The following is a 22,605-nucleotide window of genomic DNA, read 5'->3' as shown; positions in this document are numbered from 1 at the left end:
AGATGTCTATACAAGGGAGGCTTTTACAGGTAAATAACATGCAAAAAAAAACATTATGTACACATTTTTGTGGAAATGAATATTCTTGTGAGATGAGTTTTTTTTAAAGGTGAATCTGTGGTGTGTCTATTCTTTTCAGCTTTAATTCACTTTCCACTCATGATTCCGTTACACTGCTTGCCTGCCAGAGTAAAGTCCTATTCCTGGCACTAATGAGCATGGGAGAATATGTTACCACTTTCTCTTCCTCCAATGATGCAGTGTTGAATGTGTTAGCCCTAATTGGCAGGTGTGCCATGCTGGGGTGGGGAGGAGTCCTTGGCTCCATGTAAAGGACCCCATAGGTGTTTTAAATTTTGGCTGATTCCTGCTAAAGCAGCTGAAATTTAAGCCATGAAGATAGCCATGCAAGCACCACCTGGCTCAACATAAGTCAATTTAAAAATCTCCTAAGCTGGTGGAAAATCATAGGCTGAACAAGTGACTGCATCCTATCAGATGCCGTTTCGGGCATTTAGGCAGCTGCCAAACTGCTTACAGTGGTTCTAAAGTGAGGGTCGGAAACCCATCGATCACGATCTACCTGTCAATCATGGTCATCTGGCAGGTAGATCGCGACCGGACTTTCTGATCGTGACTGACAACTGTCGGATACAACAGCTGAGTCACTGCCCAGATCACATCACACAGCACACGGGCAGAGCTGCAGTGGGGTACCGATTGCGTTCCTGCACTCAGCACTAGTGTGGAAAGTAATACATTCCGACAGGTGGCGCGATCCTCACTCAACAGATTTCTAGTCCTGGCCTCTGACTGGCTGTCATTCAGAGGCCAGGAGGTGGGCGAGGAAAACAATGGTGCCAACACAGGGAATGCAAATCACAATAAGCTACTTCCTATGGTGGCACGCCAAGAAGGAGTAGCCTAGAAAATCATCGGGGGACCCATAAGAGGAGGTTTGGGGCCACTCTGTGCAAAACCATTGCGCAGAGCAGGTAAGTATACCATTCTTTACAAAATTCCCCAAAATGTAATATTTTACAACAAAAAAAGCACTTACAGCCACTTTAAATACAATACCCAGCAGTGCTGATTTCTCCATCTACATCAGGATTTCTCAACCGCCAAAGGTTCCTTCAAGGGTTGCTAGGGGTATCTTTTGTAGCTATCTGTAAGGGGGAGAATTATTTTCAATGACCATAAGTGTAGGAAGCAGTTTTCCTACTGGCCATCACACTAATATATCATAAGGTTCCCCAAGACCAGAAGATTTTTTCAAGGATTCTTCTGTGTTTAAAAGGTTGAGAAAGTTTGATCTATGCTTTTAATGTGCATGATGGAATATATTTGATTTTTGAGGGCTGAGCAAGAAAGTATCCAGCCTTGTATAGTGGCATTGGGCTCTAAACAGGCTAAATAGGAGCTTACACAGGACTGTCATGGGTGGACAAGCAGCAGGACTTGGGCTGGCATTATTCAGGTAAAGCCATTGCTTTATCCTGCCAAGGTCACAGGCTCTGTAACTAAGTATGAGAAAATGCAGAATGCAGCGGCAAATATGTGACAAATGGGAAATGTTCCAGAGGTGAACCTGAGCCCTAAACCACAACCGCTCAGCAGTGACAGCAGTAGCTGCATGACCAATGACAGAGGTGTCCAGAGCCTTGCAGACTTTAATTGTCGTTCTATGTATTTGACCCCGTGCATGGATAGATTTCATAACACCTAGCGGATGAAGCAGAAGAAAGCACATTGCTTTTATTACTTGGAAGAGTCCCCTTTTCCTCACTGTGAAATCCTTGTTAATCTTCTGGCTCATTGTTTGACTAGAGGGGTGATATCCAGGGCTTATGCTGGGAAAACATGTCTTGAGCCTGCTGTCTCACTGCCATGGTTACCGGGAAGGGCTCTGCCGGGGCACGGGAGAAATATAACATACGTGTGCTAGCATTGATGTGTTTATAGCAATCTACGTGCCCTCTGTGTGCAGACTTCGTATTATCAGTTCACTTTTCAGAAATTCTAAGGCAAATTAATAAAAAGCAAAAGGCTAGCCCTCAGTGGCTGTGATAATGATAGAAATATGGAGGAAAAGAGCAGAGAACAGTACTCTATAACATTAGGTCTTGTCTTGTTATGAGTGACTGCACTTTGCAGGTTTTCAGCTTCCCTTTGCATTTTACTAAACATATATGGTAAATCAATATGGAAGTGTCCCCATTAGGCCTCATTCAGATGGGCATACTTAAACGTACGTCCTTGCGAAGGGCTGTGTTCTGTTCATCCATGTGAAAAACGTCCCACCCATACCTATTGGGATGCAGCAGCTACATGGACATTTGGGCATAGCCACTGCTCCCAATTTGAGATCCATGCAGCTGCGCAGGGATGGTGGGAGACCCCCCATAATGGACACAGAAGGTGTACAATCCCAGGAACTCAGTGCAGAGGTCTCACCATAGAGTCCATGACAAATATAAGAACATTTCAGGTGATTACCTCCCCAGTGTCTACCAGAAAGTAAAGTATTAGTTTTGGGTGGACTTCTCTTATGGAATTCTTTTTATCAAGTTATGTATCAACAGGGCAAGAGACCTCAATGACAAAAAAAAATCTAATATTTTTACAATTTTCTCCTATTTTCCTTCTTCCCCCATGATGCCCCTTACCCCTGTTGTAGTGCAGGATTTTATGACTCGCTTTTCCAGCTGGAAAGGATGCAACAGCGAAAGAACAGTTAATTTTTTGACCACCATCTTTGTTTTTATTGTGACTTCTTTGTTCCTACGCACCTGTGTTTGTGGATTTAGTTTTTTTTTTAACTTAATAAAGTTTTATTGAAAAGATTAACAAGTACAAGTCATTGAACCATCCCAGAAAAGTTGACACAAACCTACCAAGGTATTGATGACAAGTCATATCATAGATCTGTTTTTTTTAATATTGGCCAATCAAATTTCAAAAATAGCAATTTGATGATTGTCATAAAGCCCATGTAAAGTATCATTGCCTGGTGTCTCTAGATTTCCAGATCGTTGTCAGATTGAAATGTATTATCCCGATTCCCTGTCTTAATGTACTGAACAACTTAAAAAATATATATATATGTGTGTGAGCCAAAAAAAAACCCCTTCCTTATTTTTTTAGTTTTTTTAGATTTTGATAGTCGAAAATGGAGAGACACTCTACCAGGTTTTTATTGCTATCTGTGTCTTTGGTTCACCCACCTATTTTTCATGGTGACCAATGTCACAGAGGCAAAAGGTGATGGGAAATCCAAAATTTTGTTGTCACCAGAACAAGAGGTAAGGGTTTGATTGGCCAAATACTAGTAGATTTTCAAATAAATATCAACATTTGGCAAAAAATTCTCATTACCTTTGATGACTTCACAAATGTTCTTGGTAAGTAATTCAAAATTTAGCTTTTAACATGGAATGAATGGAGCAAAAACAATGCACATTGTTAGAAATACTTTAATATAAAAATAAAATTCCATCCTGCTCCTTTGGAATTTCATCCTCATCTGGGCTCTGTGGATCCTGCTGCCGCCCACCAATTTACAAGATGGACAATAATGAAGGTATTCAATATATACAGGGTTGCAATTTGCTATACTATGTGATAACCAACCTCAGTTGTCTCACGACTGTACTTTCATAGACACCCCAATCCTATCCCTTACAATGCAGCTTCTTCTGCTTACTTGTAGCTGACTGAAGTGTTTTTCGATGTGTGTGTTAGATAAGAGCCAAGCTGCTGATATTAAAATCTGACATTGAAATGAGATCATTGGCTGTGGAAAGAGTGCTGGGACTCCAAGTCCAGTGAATTAGTGCTGTGAAGTGAGAGGAAAATGAAGATCAAACTCAAGCCCAAAGCAATTTGCCAATGGAAAAAAAGCCCTTTAGAATCCAGGGGACCTTTAGAAGGATCTTGTCAAGATACAGTTGTGGGATTTGTATTTAAAGGTGCAAGACCTACCTGCTGCTGTCCTTGTCCTTGCTTCACTACAAAGTGAGTCACAAGCCCCAGAACAGCTAACTTGCACTTGTTCTAATTTAGTGATACACTGAGTAGTAATCAAAGGATGAAGATGACAATCTGCAGGCTTTCTTTAGTGCTTTGAGATTTTCTGAATACATTTAAAGAGAATCTGTTATCTTTAACAGTGTAGGCAGATAGTTTTTGGCTGAGCCAATGGGAGTCATCTTTGACTTTCATAACATTAGTTCCTAGAGAATCGATGGGGTTCAGCTTCAAACACTGGATCAGTCAAAAAAAGGTACATTTTAAAGTTGACCAAATCCAAATCTATGGGACTTATTACCAAATCAAAGTATTATTTTCAGCACCTCTAAATACCTTCTGCCACTGATAAAAATGGATACACCCAAACTTCTTTGTGTGAAAATAAATTTGGGCAAACTATTTCTAAAGCTAGCCATACACACATAAGTTTATTTCATTCAGCCTACAGGCTGACTGAAAGAACATTTAGGGCTCGTTCACACCAGAGCACAGTGGAGGAAAACCCACATTCTGTACGCATTTAATGCACTGATGGGCAGGAGGCATTGATGGGCACAGATTGGCAGCACTGGTGGGCACTGTTGGGACTGCATTGATAATTGGTGCCCTGATTATCAGTGTACATGTCTCTTTTAGAGAAGTCGGTTATCAGCTCTCTACTCCCTTACTCATGCTGTCAGTTTTGAACGTGGCTCCAGGTAGACGGGACTGACACCTTGCGAGCCCCGTCACCTGGTATGGACTTAAAGGGGAAGCCCTACGCTGAAAAAATGGCGTGAGGTCCACGCCAAAGTCCATATCAGACCCTTATCTGAGCTTGTAGCCTGGCCGGTCAGGAAAGGGGGTGGGGATGAGCGAGCACCCCCCCCTCCTGAGCCGTACCAGGCCGCGTGCCCTCAAAATGGGGTGGTGCTTTGGGGAAGGGGGGCCCTGCGGCCCCCACCCCAAAGCACCTTGGCCCCATGTTGATGAGGACAAGAGCCTCTTCCCGACAACCCTGGCTGTTGGTTGTCGGGGCCTGCGGGCTTATAGGAATCCGGGAGCCCCCTTTAATAAGGGCATGCGGCCTGGTACGGCTCGGGAGGGGGGGCTTGCTCGTCCCCACCCCCTTCCTTGACCGGCCAGACTACGTGCTCGGATAAGGGTCTGATATGGACTTGGGGGGGGGGGGGGGCCCACGCTGTTTTTTTGGCATAGGGCTTCCCCTTTAAGTCCATACCAGGTGACGGGGCTCGCGAGGTGAAAATAAATGAAAATGAAAATAATTGTTAGTTGCAGCCCTACTTCATTAGCACACAGACCTGTGTTATATAAAGCTTTCAGATAGAATTCTTTACCTTGCCCTGAAAAGAGGCAAGAGAGTACATTTGGGTGTCCTTATAGAGTTTGTAACACATGTATTTTCTCTTTGTATTTTGTTTGTTTTTGCAAAACAGATGTTTTAGAGCAAGTATTTATTTTATTTTGTGTTGTTTGCAGGTTGTTAGTTTCACTTTGATTACATTGTCTGTGCTGCATTATTTTGAAAATCTTCCTCAAGCTGTTGTGACTACTAAATGTTTAAATCGTTAAGAGGCTGTCCGTTTGTGGGCGGAGTCCATTAACTCCTGTTAATTTCCTCTGCAAAATGGTCAGACCTCAAAACCATATTCTGTAAGGTTTTACCCTCACTTCCTGTTTGGCTATGTGACAGAAAGTGAATAAATTTGAAGGAGAAACTGGCAACATTTGGGGGGTGTCTTCAGCCTATCAGGCTGCAGACATCCACAAAAACTGACAAGACTTCTAATCCCTCTGCGCTCTATCCCCAAGCAAAAATAAGAAAGGATTTCATTTAGTTTAACTTTCCTAAGACACATTCCTAAGTGATGCATGTCAATGGCCCATTTAGACCTTGTTTAATAGAAAACACCAGTTGCTTTTCACTAGAAACATTTATTAGTCTAGTCCTGGAAATCTGCATCTGCTTTACTATTAATTTCCATAAAAATTAGGTTCCTGTATGTGAGAGGAGCAAGTGCTGTGTGCGCAGAGCTATGTACCCGTGGCACATATCTGGTTCCCGGTAGTGGTGGCCAGCACACAGGAATGACATCACTCCCCTACAGAAAGTTGCTTGTACTGTTGCTAATTTCTTCCCACCACCATGCCCCGCTCACTGTTCTCTGAGGAAGAGATGATCCTTATTTGAAAATTAAGATTTTTTTAAATTATTTTTACATGGGGTGTTGCTTGTGTGGGTCATGTGTGTATGTCTAAATGATTTGGCCTCAAAACACACACCTACTTCCTGTGTTCAGATTCACTTCCGTGCCAATGTATATTGCTACCTGCTTCAGTGTGTATGTGTGTATATAGATATATATCTGTAGATGTAGGTTATTGTGTCCAACAGCAGAGTGAAGTTGGGTAGATGCCACACTCCCATTTCTGGAGGCTTAATAATTGTCTAGCACAGGGGTCTTCAAATTACGGACCTCCAATTGTTCAGGAACTACAATTCCCATCATGCCTAGGTATGTCTGTGAATGTCAGAGTTTTGCAATGCCTCATGGGAGGTGTAGTTCTGCAACAGCTGGAGAGCCATAGTTTGAAGATTCCTGATCACTCAGCCTGTCCTGAAAAAAGGTGGGTTCTCGTGTGCCTTGTATAATGCCCAAAAAATATCATTAGGGAAATACAAATGGGTCATGGCACATCTACATTCCAAATATGGCACTTAAGATGGTCATGCACTATTCAATCTGATTAGCCAATCTCTGTACAACTCGATATTTTGGCAAAATAGGTAATAGGAAGACGCACTTGAACAATTAATTCAAAATATATTCTGCTTAAAGGGTAACTCCCAAAAAAAAAATTACAAATAAAAAATAAATGATAATATAGCATATAAAATTGCGACACAAGTCATTGTGTAATTGAATGCTATTAAAAATTACCTTTCCTTTTCAATCTGCAGCTCTGTAATTTTCTGTAAATTGCAAAGCAATATGGCTACCTGGAGGTGTTCTGTACAGAGAATGTATACATGATGCCCCCCAGAAACATAATTTTCTGCTTGTATGATTGTCTCTTTGGTTTTCCCAGAAGTCTGCGGGTCAGATTTCAGGCATCCCCTGCTGGAAATTACGTCTAAAGAGATGCAGGCCCAGCAATTTTCCTCATTGATGCCCTGCAGGTGCAGCAGCTGATTGATAATTATGAAACCACTCACATTAGATTCACTGTGCACATGGACAAACGGGCGTACAGGTACGTCCCTTTAAATTTGCCGCCATGCCACCGCGTGCGCGGCGCTGGTTGGGACCTCCCTCAGTCCGATCGTGGGTCCCGCGGACTTGATCGCCGCGGGGTTATCCGTGATCATCTCACGGGGAGGAAGAACGGGGAGATGCTAATGTAAACAAGCATCTCCTCATTGTGCCTAGTGAGAGTGTCACTGATCTCTGCTCCCTGTGATCGGAGCAGAGATCAGTGACATGTCATACACAGCCACGCTCCCCCCACAGTTAGAAACACTCCACAGGGCTCACTTAACCCCTACACTGCCACCTAGTGGTTAACCCCTATACTGCCAGTGTCTTTAACACAGGAATCAGTGCATTGGTATAGCACTGATTGCTGTATAAATAACAATGGTCCCAAAAATGTCCCATGTGTCCACCATAATGTCGCCGTCATGATAAAAATTGCTGTTCGCTGCCATTACTAGTAAAAAAAAAATAATAATAAAAATGGCAGAAAACTATCCCCTATTTTGTAAACGCTATAACTTTTGCGCAAACCAATCAATCGCTTATTGCGTGGTTAAGCTTTACATGACGTGCTATAATTTATTCTGTCTCTGTCACCTTTTGAAGAGATATCCTAACTCTTCCTCTCTTTACATGAAGAGGAGAAAAATCTCCCAAGTAGGGACACGGGTGGCAATAAAAACTTAAAGCTGAGTTCCAGTCTGTAAACAAGAAAATCAAAAGTCAGCAGCTACAAATAATATAGCTGCTGACTTTTAATATGTGGCCACTTTCCTGTCAAATGATCCAGCAATGTTGGCACCCCTAGCCGATTCATCCACCTGCTGTGGGAGCAGGCGCTGGCATCTTCACTAAGGGAAACGGGAAGTAAAGCCTTTGCGGCTTCACAATATGTTTCCTACTGTGAATGCGTCAGTCGTACTGATCCCTAGATCAGGGTTGCCCAACCTTAAGCGACTTGATAACCGGTCGTGGGCCACAATGAGCGGAGCAGGCAGATGTTAGGTCTGTGTCCACTTTGCATATGCAGAGCGGACACAGACACAGCCCACTCTACTGTATTGGACCTCTTATCCGATCCGCTCAGATGGAAGGGGATGGGTCCCCTTCTGTTTTTTTGTTTTTTTTTCAGCGGAATAGTGGTAGGCGGGTGTAAACGGACACAAGTCCGTCTACATCTGCCACTCCATAGAGTTAAATCGAGGGTCCAAATCGGGTTGAACCTATCGCGTGAAAGGGGCCTAAGGCTGCTTTCACACTGATGTGCTGCGGTTTACCCGCCCCACTCTCCTGCAGGTTATCTGCACTTTTCCATAGACTTCTATTATATGCTGCAGGCATTTGGGGCACACAAAGTATATATCCTTATATGTAAACGTTCAGAACTGCACTCGGCACTCATATTGCTGTTCTTGTTCCACAACTCCCAGCATGTCCTGATGTTCTGGTAATCTAATATAGGAAAGCTGCTGGGACTTTTAGTTCCACAACCCTCCAAGGCAGCGTTGATTGCTTTGCTTTGCCTGTGCTTTATTCTCATTATGAATGACAAAACCAGAAGACTTTATCTGCCAGCTGTAGAGTTCTCTCACCGAGCACAAGATCACTCAGCTGGCTTTAATTTGAGATATTACACATCAGTTGGCAGGGAAAAAATATGCTGTTTTTATTGTAAATAGTAGACCACTCTTCAAAATCTCTCTGTGGGAATTAGAGCAAAAGAAAACAATAGGTTGGATATTTGCTTGAAGTGCAATGTTCTTTCCTGTACATTAACGCATCGTTCATACAATAGGACAGACCTAAAGGAATACTCTAGCAGACTAAAAAATGTACCACCGAACTACATCACGGGACATGTTAGTGGCCCAATGTTTAATCTTAAAGAGGAGTTCCCCTTAAAAAAAAAAAATTAAAGTCGGCGTCTACAAATACTGCAGCTGCTGAGGAAATGTGTAAAATAAGGAATTTGTATAAATATATCTTTGCTCTGTTGTGGGGGGGGGTTCCCTTTTTGCTCTCCTTTTTTAATATCATAAAATGTTGAAATAAATAAAGAATTAAAGTACAAAAAGGGAAAAAAAAGACTTACCTGTGACCCTAGCAAAGGGAATCCTAGATCTCCATGGAGCCCAAGTGTAGTGACCACTCATAGTCCATAGTGAAGTTCCTCCAGCCCCATAATGGTCAGAGAAAGAGTCTGCTGGAACCTATCCATTGCACTTTTTTTTTTTTTCAGTGTGGGTGCATTTGTTTTTTTGTTTTTTGTTTTCCAAAAGGTGGACTGTGACTTTAAAGGAAACCTGTAATGAGAGAAAAATGCAGTCTGCCATTGTTGAACACCTTCTGAAAATGTTAATTGCCTGGCCGAGGCTTTGATTTGGAAAGGGTCACAGTAAAGAACCCCTGATTTCATGGTCAGTGATTCGGATTTGTTACAAACCAGTAATTGCCAGGGCAGTAAGGAAGGAAGGTAATGAGGACCATCATGATTCATTCAGCACACAATATCTGTAATGATACACACCCCTGATTACAGTCCATCAAGAAAAAAAACTGAGTGCAGGAAGATAAGACTGTGGGAGGGAAGTGTCAAGTCAAATCATGTAGGCAGCAGTCCTGCTCAGTCTGGCATTGGGAAAATTATCTAAAACTGATAGTAAAGTAACATTTTTAGTTGAACAGTTCCTTGCATCCATAATTGAAAAGATAATAATTTATTTTCCCCTTCTTTCAGATATTGATGAATGCCTGGTGAACAACGGCGGCTGTGACCATTTCTGTCGTAATACTGTTGGGAGCTTTGAATGCAGCTGCCAGAAAGGCTACAAGTTACTGACTGATGAGCGTACATGCCAAGGTAAACTTGTATTTCTATATACCACCTGTGCTTATAGTGAAGTGTAACAAAATAGGTGTCTTTGTCTTGATCTCTTGTACTGCAATTCTCTCAGGAGGAGCCATTCCAAAGACAGAACCATGAAAGTCTAGCGACCACCCAGACATATTTGCTAGGGATCAGTGACCACACTAAAATGTTTTAGAACTCAGCTGCTGAAATTAGTTTTACCCCTTCTTCTCAGTCAGGGCCTGCAGTATCAAATATCAGAAAAATTATATTATCCCTAGACCAGATATATGCAATTAGCGGACCTCCAGCTGTTGCCAAACTACAAGTCCCATCATGCCTCTGCCTCTGGGTGTCATGCTTGTGGCTGTCAGAGTCTTGCTATGCCTCATGGGAGTTCTGCAACAGCTGGAGGTCCGCTAATTGCATATCCCTGCCCTAGACCATTCGATGCAGGTTTTGGGTATACAGTTTGGAGGGCCTGTTGAAAACTGTCAAATAGCTTAAAATTGATAAGCATTTATTGAACAAAATACACCCAACTAATTTTGGGCGATAGCTGCTCTTTATTCAGGGCTCAACTGTAAGATTGGTACCTTATTCTTGGAGAGATTCTTTTGAGGCTGGGTTCACACCCCCATGGGGAGCGGCGCAGCTCACAGCAGGGGCCCAGTGCATCACTGTTCACCATTTCAGGTCCAATTCTGGTCCAAATTTTTTTGGCTGAATATTTACCTGAAGACTCACAGGAATCCTGTGCAATCCGCTCTGCAGCCGTTCCAGAGCTGTGTGAACCAGCTCCATTGAATTACATTTTGGATGCAGAGAAACCCACAATCCAAGTTGCAATAGTGTGAACCCAGTCCAAATGTCTACTTTGAGGCTAAAAACTGAGATATCAGCGTATCCATGTTGGAATGAGAAGAGACCTGAATGTGATCACATCTCATTCCAACAGAGATACACTTATGAATGCCGATCACTTCTCATTCCAGTGTGGATTCTGATGTTTTAAGCCTCATAAAAGGAATTTCAATAAATCTTGTCTGGAATTCAGTACAAACCTTACAGTTAAGCCCCATTAGCTCTGTGGAGCACAGAACACCTCTATGTATGTTAGCGAGATAGGGAAAGGGGGAGGCATTCTGCAGTCCTAAAACACTTCTCCTAGGGGGATATGCTGCTCCTCAGGAAATGTTGCAGTAAATGTTGTCACCCTAGAAGAGGAAGTGTGTTACTGGAAGGATCATCCAGTGAAAAAGAAAAAAACTGAAAAAAGAAAATGATTGCAGGCACAACATCCAAGGACTGATAAGCTGCAATATGTCAAATTGATGTTCTTGTATTTTTATATACACTTTCAAATACCTTTTATCGGTCAGGAAAACAGCTTCTCCCTGCTCTCACTCTGCAGTGCTCTATGCTGGCATAGCTAAGGCCACACCCCTATGTCCTCATGTAGAATTTTATTTCAGAGGAGGGGGCATGTCAGATCAGGTCTTTGTGAATTATTGAGCGCACTATCATTTCTGGCGCCTATTAGTCATATTAAGATTCCCATACGCTACTACTGTAACTAGTATCTAGGTTATTGAAGACTAACGAATTGCAGATCTACCGTTTCTCTGACTACATATTGTACATTTTGGCTGATGTTAGAATCTCTTGTCATTGATGAATTTTCAACATGTACAAAAACTTATGTTTTGCTTTAGTTAAATGGGGGCAATGAATCTTTCAATTTTGTTCCTATGTCCTTGGTTGAAGAGATTGTGATGGTGCGTTTTGGTAGTAAGTGGAAGGTCAGATACCTTATCAATGTCCCCCCATTACCCTACAGTGCCGACAAAGATTAACCCCTTCATGTCAGAGGTTAAAATAAATCTTAACGCTTGAACACAGTTTTTCGACTTTGACATGTGTTGGTGAAACTGTACACATCATTGCAAATACTTGTGTACTAGTGTATCCAGGTAAATTATACCATGATTTTTTTTGTTTGTTTTTTCAGGACAAATTGTGCTTTCATTTGGTGGTAAATGGTAATGGATATATCCTAATATTTTTTTTATTATTAAAGGAAAACCGGCAAAAAATGGTAAAAATTCATTGTAATCTGTAGCTATATAGTTCTTGCTATTACCATTCCATACCACCAAAAAAACAACCCAAAATACATTTTCCTGCTCCTTATGATCATAGCAATACCACATATGTGTATGTAATTTGTACCCATAGTAGAGCAGAGAAACAATAGTGCACATTTTGCTTTTTTTATCCTACTTAAAACACACTGACGTGAAAACTAAATTGAAAATTTGTTTTTTTTCCAACTTAAACTACAGTAACCCGACATTTGACTTTGACCTTTGACTCTGTCCATGACCCTGATCTAGATGTTTTAATTGTTATTTTTTTAGGGCCTTGTTCACACTAACCCACACACTAAATTGCAGCAGTTTAGTACTTGGGCAGTAGCCATATTGGACTGCAGAGCCGTGCCACAGGGGGTGGCGTGATGCATGTTTTATTGCATCACACAGCTCCCTTTTATTTTGTTTTGATTTTTGTGGGTTCAAATTTATGTGAATGGCATAAAGAGACTCTTCATGTCGCTGCACAGCAGTGGGGGGAACTGTGCTGTGTGGTGTCATGCAGGGGCTATCCAGAGTGGTGCAATATAATGCAAACATGTTGCACGCTATTGTTTTCTATGTGTAATTGCAGTTACCCGCTTATACCCATGAGGAGGAAAAACAAAGGTAACTGCATATACACACTTTTTTTGTTTATACTTTTCTATACTATGCATCTTTCTCCCCATTCAAGAGGAGAAAACAACACAGAGGCGGGCTGTACAGTGACTTATCACTGCGATAGCCAGAGGATCAGAGGCTTAGGTGATTGGGAACCAGGCCTTCCAGTTCCCAGTGGTTATTATGAGACCTGGAGCTGTCATTGACAGCTCGGTCTGTGTGTTTGGAGCCCACTGTGCAGAACACCTTCAGCACAAAGTAAAGCATACAGTATAACACAAAGACCCACTTCTGTGAGTGTGTGTGTGTATATGTATGTATATATATATGTGTATATGTATATATATATATATATATATATATATATATATAGTGTATCACAAAAGTGAGTAAACCCCTCACATTTTTGTAAATATTTATTATATCTTTTCATGTGACAACACTGAAGAAATTACACTTTGCTACAATGTAAAGTAGTGCATGTACAGCTTGTATAACAATGTAAATTTGTGTCCCCTCAAAATAACTCAACACACATCCATTAATGTCTAAACCATGGCAACAGAAGTGAGTACAGCCCTAAGTGAAAATGTCCAAATTGGGCCCAAAGTGTCTATATTTTGTGTGGCCACCATTATTTTCAAGCTCTACCGTAACACTCTTGGGCATGGAGTTCACCAGATCTTCACAGGTTGCCACTGGAGTCCTCTTCCACTCCTCCATGACATCACAGAGCTGGTGGATGTTAGAGACCTTGTGCTCCTCCACCTTCCCTTTGAGGATGCCCCACAGATGCTCAATAGGATTTAGGCCTGGAGACATGCTTGGCCAATCCATCACCTTTACCCTCAGCTTCTTTAGCAAGGCAGTGGTTGTCTTGGAGGTGTGTGTGGGGTCGTTATCATGTTGGAATACTGCCCTGCTCCCAGTCTCCGAAGGGAGGGGATCATGCTCTGCTACAGTATGTCACAGTACATGTTGGCATTCATGGTTCCCTCAATGAACTGTAGCTCCCCAGTGCCGGCAGCACTCATGCAGCCCCAGACCATGACATTCCTACCACCATGCTTGACTGTAGGCCAGACATGCTTGTCTTTGTGCTCCTCACCTGGTTGCTGCCACATACACTTGACACGATCTGAACCAAATACGTTTATCCTGGTCTCATCAGACCACAGAACATGGTTCCTGTAAACCATGTCCTTAGTCTACTTGTCTTCAGTAAACTGTTTGCGGGCTTTCTTCTTTCTTTCTTCTTCATTTTTAGAAGAGGCTTACTTCTGGGGCGACAGCCATGCAGACCAAATTGATGCAGTGTGCAGCGTATTGTCTGAGCACAGACAGGAGGACCCCTACCCCTTCAACCTCTGCAGCAATGCTGGCAGCACTTATACATCTATTTCCCAAAGACAATCTCTGGTTATGACGCTAAGCACGTGCACTCACCTTCTTTGGTCGACCATGGTGAAGCCTGCTCTGAGTGGAACCTGTCTTGTTAAACCTCTGTATGGTCTTGGTCAACATGCTGCAGCTCAGTTTCAGGGTCTTGGCAATCTTCTTATAGCCAAGGCCATCTTTATGTAGAGCAACAATTCTTTTTTTCAGATCCTCAGTGAGTTCTTTGCCATGAGGTGCCATGTTGAACTTTCAGTGACCAATATGAGAGTGGAAGCGATAACACCAAATTTAACACACCTGCTCCCCATTCACACCTGAGACCTTGTAACACTAATGAGTCACATGACACCGGGGAGGGAAAATGGCTAATTGGGCCCAATTTAAACATTTTCACTTAGGGGTGTACTCACTTTTGTTGCCAGCGGTTTAGACATTAATGGCTGTGTGTTGAGTTATTTTGAGGGGACAGCACATTTACACTGTTACACTCACTACATTGTAACAAAGTGTAATTTTTTCAGTGTTGTCACATGAAAAGACATAATAATAAAAAAAAAATAAAAAAAAAAAAATATATATATATATATATATATATATATATATATATATATGTATGTATGTATGCGTGTGTGTGTGTGTGTGTGTGTATATATATATATATATATATATATATATATATATATATATATATATATATATATATATATGTATATATATATATATATATACACAGTGCCTTGCGAAAGTATTCGGCCCCCTTGAACTTTTCAACCTTTTGCCACATTTCAGGCTTCAAACATAAAGATATAACATTTTTATTTTTTGTGAAGAATCACCAACAAGTGGGACACAATTGTGAAGTGGAACGAAATCTATTGGATTTTTGAAACTTTTTTCACTAATAAAAAAATGAAAAGTGGAGCGTGCAAAATTATTCGGCCCCCTTGCGTTAATACTTTGTAGAGCCACCTTTTGCTGCGATTACAGCTGCAAGTCGCTTGGGGTATGTCTCTATCAGTTTTGCACATCGAGAGACTGAAATTCTTGCCCATTCTTCCTTGCAAAACAGCTCGAGCTCAGTGAGGTTGGATGGAGAGCGTTTGTGAACAGCAGTTTTCAGCTCTTTCCACAGATTCTCAATTGGATTCAGGTCTGGACTTTGACTTGGTCATTCTAACACCAGGATACGTTTATTTGTGAACCATTCCTTTGTAAATTTTGCTGTATGTTTGGGATCATTTTCTTGTTGGAAGATAAATCTCCGTCCCAGTTTCAGGTCTTTTGCAGACTCCAACAGGTTTTCATCCAGAATGGTCCTGTATTTGGCTGCATCCATCTTCCCCTCAATTTGAACCATCTTCCCTGTCCCTGCTGAAGAAAAGCAGGCCCAAACCATGATGCTGCCACCACTATGTTTGACAGTGGGGATGGTGTGTTGAGGGTGATGAGCTGTGTTGCTTTTACGCCAAACATATCGTTTTGCATTGTGGGCAAAAAGTTCGATTTTGGTTTCATCTGACCAGAGCACCTTCTTCCACATGTTTGGTGTGTCTCCCAGGTGGCTTGTGGCAAACTTTAGACGAGACATTTTATGGATATCTTTGAGAAATGGCTTTCTTCTTGCCACTCTTCCATAAAGGCCAGATTTGTGCAGGGTACGACTCTCCCACCTCAGCTGTAGTTCTCTGCAGTTCATCCAGAGCGATCATGGGCCTCTTGGCTGCATCTCTGATCAGTCTTCTCCTTGTCTGAGCTGAAAGTTTAGAGGGACGGCCAGGTCTTGGTAGATTTGCAGTGGTCTGATGCTCCTTCCATTTCAAAATGATCGCTTGCACAGTGCTCCTTGGGATGTTTAAAGCTTGGGAAATCTTTTTGTATCCAAATCCGGCTTTAAACTTCTCCACAACAGTATTACGGACCTGCCTGGTGTGTTCCTTGGTCTTCATGATGCTCTCTGCGCTTTCAACAGAACCCTGAGACTATCACAGAGCAGGTGCATTTATACAGAGACTTGATTACACACAGGTGGATTCTATTTATCACCATCAGTCATTTAGGACAACATTGGATCATTCAGAGATCCTCGCTGAACTTCTGGAGTGAGTTTGCTGCACTGAAAGTAAAGGGGCTGAATAATTTTGCACGCACCACTTTTCAGTTTTTTATTTGCTAAAAAAGTTTAAATTATCCAATAGATTTCGTTCCACTTCACAATTGTGTCCCACTTGTTGGTGATTCTTCACAAAAAATAAAAATTTTATATCTTTATGTTTGAAGCCTGAAATGTGGCAGAAGGTTGAATCAAGGGGGCCGAATACTTTCTCAAGGCACTGTGTGTGTGTGTATATATATATATATATATATATATATATATATATATATATATATATATATATATATAATTTTTTTTTTTTTATACTCGGTGGGAAGAGGTTAAGGAATCTTCTTTTTTTTTTTTTAAAGATGCCTTTTATTGCGTTTTTAAGTTTAGTATACATGTACAAAAAACCAACAAACAATGCTTAATGCAGTGAAGCCTTTATGAGACACACAATATTGGACGTTCACATATTTCATATATTTCATTTTCTTGGATTAGTACAGCCATTCTTAACCTTTTCAACTCAGAGGAACCCTTGAAACAACTTTCTGGCCTCAGGGAACCCCTGCTTAAAATATCTACAGCTTATAGTGGAAGTAAAGTTCCACACATTACTTTCACCTATAGGTTAGCATAAGGCGATGCATGCTAGCACAATATGCCTTTAGCTCGCAGGGTGTAAAAAAAAAAAAAAATGTCCAATGGCTTTATGAAACATTAGTGTGATGGTCATTGGAAAGAATGCTCCATACACTTTTGCTCATTGGGGCAGAATTACAGATCACTAAAAAGATCAGTGGACTCAGTGGAAACTTATCTGAGAGGCAGAAATTGCTCAAGGAACCCCTACCAACCTCTGGAGGAACCCTAGTTCAAAAACCCTGGATCAGTACATTCCACTTTATACATTATGCTGTACTGGATACATCTCACGTGTGTTATGGACGCTAAAAGTTGTACGCTAGGATGAGCCCACTATTGCCAAATTTTGTCATAGTTTTGTGAGGTCACCTCTGATCTCATAGGTTAATTTGAAGAACTCTTTTATCTGGTTGAACTCTTGGAAAAAAGCTTTTTGGTTAGGAAAGGACATGTTGAAATCAAACTATTTGGAAGCGATTAGAAATGGGGAAAAAAGCAGCACAAAGAACAACAAATTATATTAAGATAACCAATTACAGAGAATCCTTGGACACCCTTGAAGAGCTCTTGCTTATTGTGTCCAAATTTTACTTGACTGTAATGTTGCCATCTTGTTCTCGAGTCAAACTCTGCTTCTTTTATATAACCCCATGAACCAAAAAAATCCCTGTTAAAGGCGATTGAATGTTCCATTATTCACCAGTTGATTATTTATATTCCTTGAGTTCCTATGACTATAATAGGAAATGGATTTTAACTGGCCGAGAACTGTGCACCGTCCCTGTAGCCAACTTGCTTCTATGGTCCAGTGCATTTTAAATGAGATGAAACGATGTGTTGTGTACAGTTGTTGGTGCTGGACGTCTCCCTTAGTATGAGAATCCATGACGAATTATGAGTTCAGTGATAAATAGAAGCCAGGAGAGAAAACCCAAGCGGTCAATACCCTATTTATCTTGTGTGTTTGACAGTGGAATAATAACTTATTTTAGCTCTGAGACAGTCACTGCAGAGTAAAGCAGTCAGCGAGACTTCTGTTTTATTTAGTGGCTCTGGATGATCCCAGAAACCTTTGCAACAAGGTTAGGCAACCCATATCCTTCATCTGCTAACTAGAGAAGTCTAGAAAATGGTCAATAAGAACATGTTTTATTTTTAAGAACAAGTTAATCTTGCATTATTTACCTTAAAACGTATCTAAACCCAGAAAACAAAAAAGGAAATAATTTCAGCCTACTATCCCTTTAGATATGGTGGCTACATTAATTTGGTATTAAAGCTTTGTTTTTTTTTTTGTTTTTTTTTTAAATAACAAACATGTTATACTCACCTGCTCTGTGCAGTGGTTTTGCACAGAGCACCTCCGATCCTCTTCTTTATGGGTCCTGCCCCCCCCCCCCCCTCGAGCAGTGCCCCCAGAGAGAGCCACTTGCCCTGGGGGGAACCGCTGTGTGCTCACTCCCAAGCCCCTGCTCTATGCATCCATAAGTCACATAGAGCCACAGCTTGCCCCCCTCCCCCTCATCCCTCTCCTCCAAGAGGCTCCTGCTGCTGTCTTAGCCAATGAGGAGGGAGAGTCCTGGGACATCCGAGGTTATTATGAACATCGGTGGAGTGGAGAGAGCTCATGTAACGGTTGGGGGGACACACTGCACACACAATTTTTTTTGCACTCTTGTGACCAGTTTTCATTAGAGAGTAGTCTGAAGTCTGACGTCACTGGAATCAGTCCAGGCACCACGTCATCACTACAATAAAGCTGCCGAGAGCCTGAGACGGCCGCTCTCAGTGCACAGGCGGCGGGGGACAGATGCAGCATCAGACCGATGCTGCATCCACCTAGGTAAGTATGAATCTGGTAAAAAAAAATACTTCTCTTTTAAGAACAATGTAACTGATAATAGCACAAGAAATTAGGGGATCATGGCAAAAGATTTAAAAGAGCTAAAAAAAAAAATAATTTTTTTTTGCACTTCTTAAACTGATATACAGTGGTGTGAAAAAGTGTTTTCCCCCTTCCTCATTTCCTGTTCCTTTGCATGTTTGTCACACTTAAGTGTTTCGGAACATCAAACCAATTTAAACAATAGTCAAGGACAACACAAGTAAACACAAAACGCAATTTGTAAATGAAGGTGTTTATTATTAAAGGTGAAAAAAAATCCAAACCATCATGGCCCTGTGTGAAAAAGTGATTGCCCCCCTTGTTAAAACATACTATAACTGTGGTTGTCCACACCTGAGTTCAATTTCTCTAGCCACACCCAGGCCTGATTATTGCCACACCTGTTCACAATCAAGGCATCACTTAAATAGGAGCTGCTTGACACAGTAAGGTCCACCAGAAGATCCTTAAAAGCTACACATCATGCCGAGACCCAAAGAAATTCAGGAACAATTGAGAAAGAAAGTAATTGAGATCTATCAGTCTGGAAAGGGTTATAAAGCCATTTCCAAAGCTTTGGGAATCCAGCGAACCACAGTGAGAGCCATTATCCACAAATGGCGAAGACAGGGAACAGTGGTGAACCTTCCCAGGAGCGGCCGGCCGCCCAAAATTACCCCAAGAGCGCAGCGACGACTCATCCAAGAGGTCACAAAAGACCCCACAACAACGTCCAAGGAACTGCAGGCCTCACTTGCCTCAGTTAAGGTCAGCGTTCATGCCTCCACCATCAGGAAAAGACTGGGCAAAAATGGCCTGCATGGCAGAGTTCCAAGGAGAAAAACAACGGCTGAGCAAAAAGAACATCAAAGCTCGTCTCAATTTCTCCACAACACATCTTGATGATCCCCAAGACTTTTGGGACAACATTCTGTGGACCGATGAGACAAAAGTGGAACTCTTTGGAAGGTGTGTGTCCAAGTATATCCGGCGTAGAAGGAACACTGCATTTCATAAAAAGAACATTATACCAACAGTAAAATATGGTGGTGGTAGTGTGATGGTCTGGGGCTGTTTTGCTGCTTCAGGACCTGGAAGACTTGCCGTGATAAAAGGAACTATGAATTCTGCTGTCTACCAAGAGATCCTGAAGGAGAATGTCTGACCATCTGTTCGTGTACTCAAGCTGAAACGAACTTGGGTTCTGCAGCAGGACAATGATCCTAAACACACCAGCAAGTCCACCACCGAATGGCTGAAGAAAAACAAAGACTGAACTTTGGAGTGGCCTAGCCAAAGTCCTGACCTGAATCCTATTGAGATGTTGTGGTATGACCTTAAAAAGGCCGTTCATGCTCGAAAACCCTCTAATGTAACTGAATTAGGACAATTCTGCAAAGATGAGTGGGCCAAAATTCCTCCAGGACGCTGTAAAAGCCTCATTGCACGTTATCGCAAACGCTTGGTTGCAGTTGTTGCTGCTAAGGGTGGCCCAACCAGTTATTAGGTTTAGGGGGCAATCACTTTTTCACACAGGGCCATGATGGTTTGGATTTTTTTTCACCTTTAATAATAAACACCTTCATTTACAAATTGCATTTTGTGTTTACTTGTGTTGTCCTTGACTATTGTTTAAATTGGTTTGATGTTCCGAAACACTTAAGTGTGACAAACATGCAAAGGAACAGGAAATGAGGAAGGGGGCAAACACTTTTTCACACCACTGTATATCAAAACACTTTTAATTTTACATTTGTCTGACCAAAAGGGACTAAATAAGATAAGTTCATTGTTAGGATTTACATACACTTTAAAGCGGCTCTGTCCCTGCTAAAAAAATATTTAGCCAAGAAGAACCTGTAAAAAGACTTTAGACCCCTTTTACACTGGAGGTGTTTTTCAGGCGCTACAGCGCTAAAAAAGCGCCGTAGCGCCTGAAAAAAGGCTCAGGTGAAAACCCAGTGTGAAAGCCCGACTGCTTTCACACTGGGGCACTGTGCTGACAGGGCATCGCAAAAATTCCTGCCAGCAGCTTCTTTGCAACGGTGCAGGAACGGTGACTACACCGCTCCTGCCCATTGAAAACAATGGGGTAGCGCCGCTATACCGCCGGCAAAGCGCAGCTGAGTTTTGCTAGCAGATTTAACCCCTTATCGGCGGCTAGCGGGGGGTTAAAACTGCCCCCTAGTGGCCGAATAACGCTGCTAAAACAATGGTAAAGCAGCACTAAAAATAGCAACGCTTTACTGCTGACGCCCAGGGCGGCTAAGTGTGAAAGGGGTCTTACTGACCTGGTCTGATACCCAGTCACAGAAACTTCACTCTGCTGCAAAGATAAGCCACTTAAAAGATCTTCACCCCTGAAACCTGGGGGAATCTAGGATGTAAAAGGACCTGGGGTCCTAGTAGATGACAGGCTCAGCAATGGCATGTAATGCCAAGCTGCTGCAAGCCAACAGTATTTTAGTATGCATTAAAAAGGGGATCAACTCCAGAGATGAAACGTTAATTCTCTGACTCTACAAAACTCTGGTCTGGCCGCACCTGAAGTATGCCCATCCAGTTCTGGGAACCAGTCCACAGGAAGGATGTACTGGAACTGGAGAGAGCCCAGAGAAGGGCAACACAGCTAATTAAGGGCCTGGAGGATCACCGTTACGGGGAAAGACTGCATGGATTTAACGTATTTTCTCTGGAGAAGACGCTTGAGAGGGGATATGATTCCAATGTACAAATACCATACTGGTGACCCCACAATAGGGATAAAACTCTTCCACGAAAGGAAATAAACAGGGGAATACACGACCATTCACTAAAATTGGAAAATAAGTGGTTTAACCTTAAACTGCGTAGAGGGTTCTTTACTGTAAGAGCAGTAAGGATGTAGAATTCTCTTCCACAGGCAGTGGTTTCAGAGGGGAGCATAGATCATTTAAAAAAACTATTAGATAGCCACCTGAGCGACCACAGCATACAGGGATATACAATGTAATACTGGCATAAAAACACACACACAGGTTGGACTTGATGAACTTGTCTTTTTTCAACCTCACCAACTATGTAACTATCTAACCCTTCTGAGCGTATCGGACACCTGTATCCCCAGCCGCACTTTGTTCCTCCTGATCACTCTAGCAAATTAAGGGACTGGCAGGTGAAATCGGAAAGTATTTTATAGAGCACAGGCTTCAGGATATAATCTTCCAGTAATCCTGTGACAGACCTCAGATTAAGGCAACAGAAGGAAATGTTTTGATTGTGACAAAAATTAAATGCTTCCTAGATACATATAGAGCTGGCACATTGACAACAGGATAACGTCCAGTGATGACTACGTGGACCTTACGCAAGCTCCCACAGTGGAGAAGAGGGCATTAAAACCAACCTGTCCTGCCCATCATGTTTGAAGCACAGTTTTGCTTTAAGAAAACACTATGGTGTTTTACAGCAACCCTGACATATAATATTACACTTTGTAAAATGGGAGCCAAACATGCAGTTTGGCATTGGTGCATGTCAAGATGGATGTGATAATTACATCAGTAAGCATTATTTAACTGCCACTCTATTCATATATTACATTTATATACCTATTATTATAGCTATAATATAAATAATTTGTAAAGCTTTGATAATATTTTTTTTTAAAAAGCTTCATAGAGTGGAGTAATTCTTCAAGTTGCAGC

General features: G+C 41.8%; 1 protein-coding gene across 2 annotated transcripts in view; it reads left to right on the top strand.

Moving 5' to 3' along the window:
- SCUBE1 (signal peptide, CUB domain and EGF like domain containing 1) overlaps window positions 1-22,605 on the top strand; it is a 453,110-nt gene that overhangs the window by 322,773 nt on the left and 107,732 nt on the right. For both annotated transcript variants that reach the window (XM_077469395.1, XM_077469394.1), the window contains one exon: window positions 10,027-10,149. In XM_077469395.1, the coding sequence (XP_077325521.1) occupies window positions 10,027-10,149 (123 nt within the window). The remainder of the gene's footprint in view (window positions 1-10,026; window positions 10,150-22,605) is intronic.

The sequence above is a fragment of the Lithobates pipiens genome, unplaced genomic scaffold, assembly GCF_037356315.1.
Source record: "Lithobates pipiens isolate NorthernLeopardFrog02 unplaced genomic scaffold, aLitPip1_a1.2 Scaffold_8, whole genome shotgun sequence".
NCBI classification, from domain to species: domain Eukaryota; kingdom Metazoa; phylum Chordata; class Amphibia; order Anura; family Ranidae; genus Lithobates; species Lithobates pipiens.
The sequence above is the reverse complement of the archived record's forward strand: the minus strand, read 5'-3'. Positions and strand labels throughout refer to the sequence as shown.